Here is an 11,243-nt window from a genome sequence, read left to right as displayed (position 1 = left end):
TTTGTAATATGAACTTATTTAAAGTCATTTTTATTTTAATTTACTAAATATATTTACTATAATTTTTAAAAAAATATTTTTTAAATGTTAGATTTAAAGAAGTTATTTTTGAGAAGTCAAAATTTTATCACATCAAACCTCATTGGTGTAACTCAACATTGTGTTATGTTATTTCATTCCCATATTTTTTCTTTTCTGTAAATATATTAAAGTTAATTAAAACAAGACATAAGAGATAATCACTGTCCTCTGACCTCAAATGCTATGGTGGTTTGTTATAATTTTTTCCATAAATTTTGCTTTCTTAGTCACAAAACATTATTTCTTCTTAGTGAGCATTGATAAAAGAAGGGGAGTATTAGTTTGTCTCTTATCCATGGCAGATTATTGATTCTGTCGTAATTAAAGAGTTTAATTTCTAACAAACTTTCCAACAATCAAAATTAAACTATGGCCGGCCACAAACATATGCATAATCCATTTTATTTTTTCTATTAAACCATTAAATCCATTCTCCAATTTAGTGTCCATAAACCTTAAACTTGTCCTTCACCAATTACAAGCTTAAACCATGTTCAACTTCAACAAAATCTTGTGCCTCCTATGTTTCCCTTTCCTGTGTTTTGATTTGTCTCATTGTACTTTATCTACTACTTCTTCACTAGTAAGTGACTTCACTTCTTGTTTGGCCAATCACAACATCAACAACTTCACCACTTTCCCTTACAAGGATTACGATAAGTCATCAGCTCATGATTACTTCAAGATTCTGAATTTTTCCATTCAGAATCTCCGGTTCGCCGGGGGTGCAGTTCCTAAGCCTGTAGCAATAGTACTTCCAGAGAGTTTGGAGCAGCTACAGAGAAGTGTAGCATGCTGCAGAGAATTCTCCTTTGGAATCAGAGTGAGGTGTGGTGGACATAGCTACGAAGGTACTTCCTCAGTTTCCGACGATGGATCACTCTTCACCATCATTGACATGATGAATTTGAACCATGTTTGGGTGGATATGGAGACAGAGACAGCAATGGTTGAAGGTGGTGCAACATTAGGAGAGACCTATTATGCCATCTCGCGAGCCAGCAATGAACACGGCTTCTCAGCAGGGTCATGTCCAACTGTAGGAGTTGGAGGACACATTGGTGGGGGAGGATTTGGGTTGCTCTCTAGAAAACATGGCCTCGCGGCCGACAATGTCATCGACGCGCTTCTTGTTGATGCCAATGGGCGATTGCTGAGCCGAGAATCGATGGGGGAAGACGTGTTTTGGTCTATTAGAGGAGGAGGTGGTGGAATTTGGGGAATTGTCTATGCTTGGAAAATCAAGCTATTGAAAGTTCCACAAGTTGTAACTGCTTTCGCGGTATCAAGAAATGGCACAAGAAATCATGTTGCCAATCTTGTTCATAAATGGCAAAATGTAGCACCAAATTTGGATGATGATTTCTACTTGTCATGCTTTCTTGGTGCTAATTTACCTGAAGCCAAATCTCTAGGCATATCAGCTACATTTAAAGGGCTTTTTCTTGGTCCTAAAGGAATTGCCATGTCCATCATAAACCATGATTTTCCTGAATTGGGAATTTTGGAACAAGAATGTGTGGAAATGAGTTGGATTGAGTCAATTGTTTTTTTCGCTGGCCTAAGTGATGGAGCCTCAGTTCCTGATTTGAAGAATAGGTACCTTGAAGACAAAGAATACTTCAAAGCCAAATCAGATTTTGTGAAGGCTCATATTCCTATTGAGGGAATTGAAATTGCACTGGAGATTCTAGAAAAGGAGCCTAAAGGGCTCGTAATTCTTGACCCGTCTGGTGGAAAAATGCATAGTATAAGCAGTGATTCAATTGCTTATCCACATAGAAAAGGAAACATTTTTTCAATTCAGTACTTGATATATTGGAAAGAAGAGGACAATGATAAGAGCAATGATTATATTGATTGGATGAAAGGGTTCTATGATTCTATGGCACCATTTGTTTCATGGGGTCCAAGGGCTGCATATGTTAATTACATGGACTTCGACCTTGGAGTTATGAACATGATTAGGTTTAGCAATGTGAAGGATGCTGTGGATCATGCAAGGGTTTGGGGTGAGAAGTACTTTTTGGGTAACTATGATAGGTTGGTGAAGGCCAAGACTTTGATTGACCCAAACAATGTTTTCACTAACGAACAAGGGATTCCTCCTTTGTACTTTGCTCGTCCTAGTGGCAAAGCAATGAGTGCATGAATGTCATGACTTTGATGCCTAAGTTTGTAAAAGTGTATAACCATGGTTACTCATTGAAACTTTGTGCAGAGTGTAGACAAATACAAGTGTGATTATCTTTGTGATTGTGTGCATCTATAATGCAAATGTATTGCATTTTAGAGGAAAACAAAATGGAAAAATCTAATCCTCAATTCTCATGGAGGAATTAGGAAGAGCTATTTTTCTTCTCATTATATTTTTATTTGAGAAAAGTTTAAGAATAGTAGAATTTATTGTTTTTTATTAACATTTTTAACTATTAGTCAAATTCTTTTAGTGTAACAATCTAATAATATATTTTTAGCTTATATTTTTAAATATTACTGACTAATTGATGATCAAAACAATAAATTTTGCTGACCCTCTAACATTTCTCTTTTTATTTTGAATAGTAGTCGAGGTCTATGGAAAAAAATACAATGAATAAAAAATATATACGAAAGCAGATATAAAAAAATTTAAATCATCAAAAATAAGAAAATTAATAAAGTGATAAAATAAAAGATTAGTTACCACTGAATTTGTAATTCTTATTATATATGAGCTCTATTATATTAATTTAATAATAATTAACTATTTATTTTATCACTCTACCAACTTTCTCATTTTAAAAAATTTTGATCTATAGAAAAAAAAAACTAAAAGATGCGTTTTAGTGTGACCTATGCAATAGTACATGGTTATAGGTTAGAAGGCTAGGAAATCACTTAGTTGAGTGTAAAATCTTAATAACTAGAGACCAAAATAGTAGAAATTGCATTACTTTTAAGAATGAATATGATTTTAAATAATAACAACATTTCAATCAAATTCTAAAGACGACAATTTTTTTAATAGTATCTTTTGACGTGACAATGAATAAGGATCAACGTATGATAGACACTGAAATTTATGAGTTTATACCTATCAAATTCGATTTTATGCGTAAACAGTTATATGTGTCATTCCAAGAGTTTAGAGCAAGTATGTAATAAATGTTTAAATCAAATTTATAAGGAGATCTTTGAGAATTACTCAATAAATATTATATATAAAGAAGTCTTTTGATAAATTCAGATAATCAGATATTTGGTTCAATTATTTAACATTTTTGTTGTTAATTTTTTTATTGTTTTGTGATTAGATAAAAATATTAATATAAATAATATTTAAATCTTTTTGGATATAACATCAAAGATACAATCTATGGATGTGATATGATTAAATATAAAAAATATAAATTGAAGTGTTAGTTGTTTAAAAAAATTGTATTCATATGTTATCATTTTTTATAGGTATTGATATGTGTTTCTACCCTGACCCACAATTTAGCAGACTCAAAATGAATAAAGTCCAAGTAACACTCTACAAATACCAGTATTCAGATCTTTATTATAAGAGGTCAGACATGGCAACATGGGCCTAACCTTACTTATCTAAATAAATAATTAGTTCCTTCAATATCTCCTATTAATCTAGAACAGAGATCTCAACAACTTTCCTAACAAAAGGGAACGATTATCCTCCATCAAAGATGGAACTACTCTAAAAAGTGGCTATTGACTCTATATTTATACTTATAAATACTCAGACACCCTCAAGTATTCTTCGAACCCTAATCTACTAAAAACCTGCTTAAAACCATGGCTAGTTTAAGTATCGGAGTCCCTTATAGGTACCACCCATACCTCCTCATCACGAGGAACTCGGACGGCGGTACCTCGACACCAGAAGACGTCGGATGCCACCACAAAAAGAGTCTGGACCTCACGTTTAAGAATGAGTTCATCTGTTTCAAGTAAACCTCATAACATTAGCACCATTGTCGGAGACTTGGTAATCAAGACCGTACGACGGCAGACGACATTCCAAAATATGTACATACAACTTTCGATTCTGAAGCTAGAGAAGAAGAACAATATAATGCGAGCATCGGTCATACCTCCTCGAATTGAGAAAGGGAAAAGTGTTGCCAGATACCCGCATCCGTCAAACCCAGAAGAACACAGGATGAGCTAGGAGTTTCAGTGACATAAAGGATCATGGCCAAGGGATCCTACAAAAATCATCGGACTTGTCCACGGACATCAAGGTTAGCTGGAACAACTCGAGCAAGAGTTAGAGCGACAACGAAAATCTGAAAGAGCCTTGAGAAGGGAGGTACGACGACAAAGGAAATTAAAAGAAAAACTCCTGAAACTGGAATCCGATTTCAAGGGTAGGAGAGCCCGAGCCGCTCGAGAAGAAGCACTTCTAACGGGAGAAGATCCATTCATAGAAGAAATCAGGCGAGCTAAAGTTTCTAGAAACTTTAAGATCCCAGACATGGATCTTTACGATAGAACCACCGATCTAAGACATCATCTGAGCAATTTCAAAAGCCGCATGTATTTGGAAGACATATTGGATGCAACTCGCTGTAAAGCCTTTCTTACTACGTTAAACAAGGTGGCCATGAAATGGTTCAATAGCTTACCACCAAGATCGATCACGTGCTTCCACAATTTGACGAGAAGCTTTCTTACCCGATTTTTCATCCAAAAGCATGTGCCAAGCCTCTTGAGAGTAAAGCAAGAAGTCAGGGAATCTCTATGAGTCTATATCGAAAGATTCAACAAAGCATGCTTAGAGATTTAGAACTTACCCACCGAAGTAGTCATCATGGGACTAGTCAACGGTCTTAAAGAAGGACCCTTCCAATCTATATTAAAGAGGCACCCAACCTCTTTATACGAGGTGTAAGAGAGAGCTGAGAAGTACATCAACATGGAAGAAATAGCTCAGTTAAGGGAACTTGCTCTGAGACAACCTAATTAATACCAGGCTCGAGACAAAGAGAAAGAATCAAAGAAAAAAGAAGAACACAGCTCGGACAAAACTCGAAGGTATCACAATTAAATCTTATTACGAGTGTCCTTTGTTGACGTCTACAGAGAGATCTGTCACACAGAAAAGATTCTACCTCCCAGACCAATTAAATATAAAAAACGTGAAAGTTGATCAAAATACTATAAATATGATAAAATCTATGACCATTCCACCAATGATTGCTATGCTTTAAAAAATGTGATTGAGAAATTGGCTAGGAAGGTCAGTTGGATAGGTATTTAGCAAATATGTTGGATGATCAGGGCAAGAAGAAAAAGAGATGAAGAAGACAGGGTTCCCCGAGATTGACCACCACAAACCCCTAATAAGTCGGACAACACTAAACTGACTTGCTGTAGTAGTCTCCACTCCTCACCTTTGTATGAAGTTTTCTACTCCTGAAGGGATAACCACTGTAAGGAGAGACCAGAAACTAGCAAGAAGGCGCTATAATGAAAGCCTAAACCTACGAGGGTGTACGAAAGGAAAAGAAGTCAACACCATAGAACTCGGAGGTGTCCGATTTCGAGAAGAACTAAGACCCCAACCTGAAGAAAAGATTGAGGAAGTCCAGATTGGGGGTGAGATCGGGAAGACAACAAACATAGGGGCTAATTTAAAGACAAAGTTAAAGGAAGAACTCGTTATGAGCTCTTATGGAACAATTCCAACCTCTTTTCTTGGAAAGCTTTTGACATGCCTGGAATTCAACCCGACCTCATGAGCCACAAGCACGCTGTTTACCCGGGCTCACGACTTGTCCAACAGAAATGATAAAATCTTAACACCGAAAGGGCAGAAGTCGTAGAAGAGCAAGTCCAAGTGCTTTTGGAAGCCAGATTCACAAGTGAGGTAAAATACCCGTTATGGATTACTAACGTGGTTCTCGTGAAGAAACAAAACAGGAAGTAGAGAATGTGTGTCTACGATACCGACCTTAACAAGACCTGTCCTAAGGATCCTTATTCCTTTCCTAGTATTGATGCTCTGGTAGATTTGACTTTGGGCTACAAGTACTTATCTTTTATGGACACATATTCGGAATATAACCAAATCCCAATATACAAACGAATCAGGAAAAGACCTCTTTCATTACTCCTAGAACAAATTATTGTTATGTAGTGATGTCCTTTGGGTTGAAAAATGCTAGAGCAACGTATTAATGATTAATGAACAAGATGTTTTCATTTCACCTCATAAAGTTGATGGAAGTCTATGTGGATGATATGCTTGTCAAGACAAGGGAAGAAACTAGTCTATTGTCCGACCTATCAAAAGTGTTCAACATGATAAGGTAGTACAGGATGCGATTAAATTCCACAAAGTGAACCTTCGCAGAAGAAGCTGAGAAGTTATTGGGATTCATGCTCACCCAAAGGGGCATTGAAGTCAACCAGGACAAATGCAATGCAGTACTGGAGATGAAAAGTCTAACCTGTCTGAAGGAAGTTCAGCAGCTAAATGGCAGACTAGCCGCCTTGTCCAAATTCTTAGCAGGGTGATGAGCGGATAATTTATACGCTTTTTGGCATTATTTTTAGTATGTTTTTAGTAGAATCTAATTACTTTTAGGGATGTTTTCATTAGTTTTTATGTTAAATTTACATTTCTGGACTTTACTATGAGTTTGTGTATTTTTCTGTGATTTTAGGTATTTTCTGGCTGAAATTGAGGGACTTGAGCAAAAATCAGATTCAGAGGTTGAAGAAGGACTGCTGATGCTGTTGGATTCTGACCTCCCTGCACTCAAAGTGGATTTTCTGGAGCTACAGAACTCAAAATGGAGCGCTTCCAATTGCGTTGGAAAGTAGACATCCAGGGCTTTCCAGCAATATATAATAGTCCATACTTTGCCCAAGTTTAGATGACGCAAACTGGCGTTCAACGCCAGCCCTCTGCCCAATTCTGGCGTCCAGCGCCAGAAACAAGCTGCAAAGTGGAGTTCAACGCCCAAACTGGCACAAAAGCTGGCGTTCAACTCCAGGAATGACCTCTACACGTGTAACACTCAAGTTCAGCCCAAGCACACACCAAGTGGGCCCCGGAAGTGGATTTATGCATCAATTACTTACTTCTGTAAACCCTAGTAGCTATTTTATTATAAATAGGACTTTTTACTATTGTATTAGACATCTTTGGATTATCTTTTGATCTATTGATCACGTTTGGGGGCTGGCCATTCGGCCATGCCTGGACCTTCATTACTTATGTATTTTCAACGGTAGAGTTTCTGCACTCCATAGATTAAGGTGTGGAGCTCTGCTGTTCCTCAAAGATTAATGCAAGTACTACTGTTTTCTATTCAATTCAACTTGTTCCGCTTCTAAGATATTCATTCGCACTTCAACCTGAATGTGATGAACGTGACAATCATCATCATTTCCTATGAACGCGTGCCTGACAACCACTTCCGTTCTACATTAGATTGAATGAGTATCTCTTAGATCTCTTAATCAGAATCTTCGTGGTATAAGCTAGATTGATGGCGGCATTCATGAGAGTCCGAAAAGTCTAAACCTTGTCCGTGGTATTCCGAGTAGGACTCTGGGATTGAATGACTTTGACGAACTCCAAACTCACGAGTGCTGGGCGTAGTGATAGATGCAAAAGGATAGTAAATCCTATTCCAGTATGACCGAGAACCTCCAAGATGATTAGCCATGCAGTGACAACGCATCGGACGATTTTCACAGAGAGGAATAGGATGCAACCAACGACAAGGGTGATGCCTCCAGACGATTAGCCGTGCTGTGACAGAGCATTTGAACCATTTTCCCGAGAGGATTGAAAGTAGCCATTGGCACCGGTTACATCCTTACATAAAGCCAGCCATAGAAAGGAGTAAGACTGATTGGATGAAGACAGCAGGAAAGCAGAGGTTCAGAGGAACGATTGCATCTCCATACGCTTATCTAAAATTCTCACCAATGATTTACATAAGTATTTCTATCCTTCTTTTATTACTTAATTTCGAAAACCCCATTACTATTTTATATCTTCCTGACTGAGATTTACAAGATGACCATAGCTTGCTTCATAGCAACAATCTCCGTGGGATTCGACCCTTACTCACGTAAGGTATTACTTGGACGACCGAGTGCACTTGCTGGTTAGTTATGCGAAGTTGTGAAGATATGTTTAGACCATGGTTCTGTGCATCCGTTTTTGGTGCCATTGCCAGGGAATCAATTTCGAACAACAATTCACAACCTGAGTAACAATTTCGCATACCAAGTTTTTGGCGCCGTTGCCGGGGATTGTTCGAGTTTGGACAATTGACGGTTCATCTTGTTGCTCAGATTAGGTAATTTTCTTTTTATTTTATTTTAAATTTTTTTTCAAAAATCTTTCCAAAAAATTTCTCATCAGTTTTCGAAAAAAAATGTGTTTTCAAAAAAATATTTTCTTCAGAATTTTTAAGAATGAATTCTAGTGTTTCATGAAACATGTTGAATCCTATCTGGCTGTAAAGCCATACCCAAACTGCTTTGGGACTGGTCTTCAACTAATCACCTCAATGGATGTAATTTACATGCTAGAGCTTGGCTGGCTATTAAGCCTTGCCTGACCCTTTGATTGGAGCTTTAGACTAACATGGCAAGATTTCTAGAATTCATATTAAAAATTTTGGAATCCTTATTTTTCTTTTTCAAAATGATTTTCGAAAAAATTAAAAGAAAATACAAAAAAAATCATAAAATCATAAAAATCAAAAAAATATTTTGTGTTTCTTGTTTGAGTCTTGAGTCATGTTATAAGTTTGGTGTCAATTGCATGTGCATCTTGCATTTTTCGAGTGTTCTTCATGATCTTCAAGTTGTTCTTGGTAAGTCTTCTTGTTTGATCTTTGCATTTGCATGTTTTGTGTCTTTTCTTGTTTTTCATATGCATTCTTGAATTCTTAGTGCCTAAGCATTAAAGAATTCTAAGTTTGGTATCTTGCATGTTTTCTTTGCATTAAAAAATTTTTCAAAAATGTGTTCTTGATGTTCATCATGATCTTCATAGTGTTCTTGGTGTTCATCTTGACATTCATAGAATTCTTGCATGCACTCATTGTTTTGATCCATAACTTTCATGCATTGCATCATTTTTCTTGTTTTTCTCTCTCATCATAAAAATTCAAAAATAAAAAAAATATCTTTCCCTTTTTCTCTGTTAAAATTTCGAAAATTAGATTTGACTTTTTCAAAAATTTTTAAATTCTAGTTGTTTTTATGAGTCAAATCAAATTTTCAATTTAAAAAAAAAATCTTATCTTTTTCAAAATCTTTTTCAAAAATCAAATCTTTTTTTTCAATTTTTTTTTAGTTATTTTCGAAAATTTCAAAAATATTTTTCAAAAATCTTTTTCTTAAATTTACATCAAATTTTCGAAAATAACAATAACAATTAATGTTTTGATTCAAAATTTCAAGTTTGTTGCTTGCTTGTTAAGAAAGATTCAAACTTTAAGTTTTAGAATCATATCTTGTGATTTCTTGTGAATCAAGTCATTAATTGTGAGTTTAAAAATCAAATCTTTTTCAAAAACTAATTTCAATCATATCTTTTCAAAAATATCTTCTTATCTTATCTTTTTCAAAAATTTGATTTCAAAATATCTTTTCTAACTTCCTATCTTCTTATCTTTTCAAAATTGATTTTCAATTTATTTCAACTAACTAACTAACTTTTTGTTTGTTTCTTATCTTTTTCAAAACCACCTAACTAACTCTCTCTCTCTCTCTCTCTCTAATTTTCGAAAATATCTTCCCCCTTTTTCAAAAATTTCTTTTTAATTAACTAATTATTTTAATTTTTTATTTTAATTTTCGAAAGCTACTAACCTTTTTCAAAAACTATTTTCGAAAATCACTAACTCTTTTTCAAAAATAATTTTCGAAAATCCTTCTCCCTCATCTCCTTCTAATTATTTATTCATCTACTAACATCTCTTCCTCACATCACTCACCAAAAATCTGAACTCCCTCTCTCTCTCTGAGTTCAGATTTTCTTCTTCTTTTCTTCTACTCACACAAGGACCTCTATACTGTGGTATAAAGGACCCCTATTATTATTATTTTTTCTGTGCCCTCTTCTTTGTCATATGAGCAGGAGCAAGGACAAGAATATTCTTGTTGAAGCAGATCCAGAACCTGAAAGGACTCTGAAGAGGAAACTAAGAGAAGCTAAATTACAACAATCCAGAGATAACCTTTCAGAAATTTTCGAACAGGAAGAGGAGATGGCAGCTGAAAATAATAATAATGCAAGGAGGATGCTTGGTGACTTTACTGCACCTAATTCCAATTTACATGGAAGAAGCATCTCCATTCCTGCCATTGGAGGAAACAACTTTGAGCTGAAACCTCAGCTAGTTTCTCTGATGCAGCAGAACTGCAAGTTTCATGGACTTCCATCTGAAGATCCTTTTCAGTTCTTAACTGAATTCTTGCAGATATGTGATACTGTTAAGACTAATGGAGTAAATCCTGAAGTCTACAGGCTCATGCTTTTCCCTTTTGCTGTAAGAGACAGAGCTAGAATATGGTTGGACTCTCAACCTAAAGCCAGCTTGAACTCTTGGGATAAGCTGGTCACGACTTTCTTAGCCAAGTTCTTTCCTCCTCAAAAGCTGAGCAAGCTTAGAGTGGATGTTCAAACCTTCAAACAAAAAGATGGTGAATCCCTCTATGAAGCTTGGGAAAGATACAAACAGTTGACCAAAAAGTGTCCTTCTGACATGCTTTCAGAATGGACCATCCTGGATATATTCTATGATGGTTTATCTGAGCTATCAAAGATGTCATTGGATACTTCTGCAGGTGAATCCATTCACCTAAAAAAAATGCCTGCAGAAGCTCAAGAACTCATTGACATGGTTGCTAATAACCAGTTCATGTACACTTCTGAGAGGAGTCCTGTGAGTAATGGGACGCCTCAGAAAAAGGGAGTTCTTGAAATTGATACTCTGAACGCCATACTGGCTCAGAATAAAATATTGACTCAGCAAGTCAATCTAATTTCTCAGAATCTGACTGGAATGCAAGCTGCATCCAACAGTACTCAAGAGGCTTCTTATGAAGAAGAAGCTTATGATCCTGAGAACCCTGCAATAGCAGAGGTAAATTACATGGGTGAACCATATGGAAACACCTAT

At 35.9% G+C, this 11,243-nt stretch overlaps 1 protein-coding gene and 1 non-coding gene across 2 annotated transcripts; one reads left to right on the top strand and one right to left on the bottom strand.

Moving 5' to 3' along the window:
- The first annotated feature begins 417 nt into the window (after nucleotides 1–417).
- On the top strand, nucleotides 418–2,339 carry LOC112777614 (berberine bridge enzyme-like D-2). The gene has a single exon (XM_025821997.2). It carries the CDS (start codon nucleotides 572–574, stop codon nucleotides 2,231–2,233), a length of 1,662 nt encoding a protein of 553 aa, XP_025677782.1. The 5' UTR covers nucleotides 418–571; the 3' UTR covers nucleotides 2,234–2,339.
- Nucleotides 2,340–10,724: 8,385 nt separating this feature from the next.
- Nucleotides 10,725–10,832, bottom strand: LOC112780482 (small nucleolar RNA R71). Its single transcript, XR_003191316.1, has one exon. It is a non-coding gene; the product is annotated as a small nucleolar RNA R71 (small nucleolar RNA).
- Nucleotides 10,833–11,243: the final 411 nt, after the last annotated feature.

Source organism: Arachis hypogaea, chromosome 19, assembly GCF_003086295.3.
Source record: "Arachis hypogaea cultivar Tifrunner chromosome 19, arahy.Tifrunner.gnm2.J5K5, whole genome shotgun sequence".
In the NCBI taxonomy this organism is placed as follows: Eukaryota; Viridiplantae; Streptophyta; class Magnoliopsida; order Fabales; family Fabaceae; genus Arachis; species Arachis hypogaea.
The sequence above is the reverse complement of the archived record's forward strand: the minus strand, read 5'-3'. Positions and strand labels throughout refer to the sequence as shown.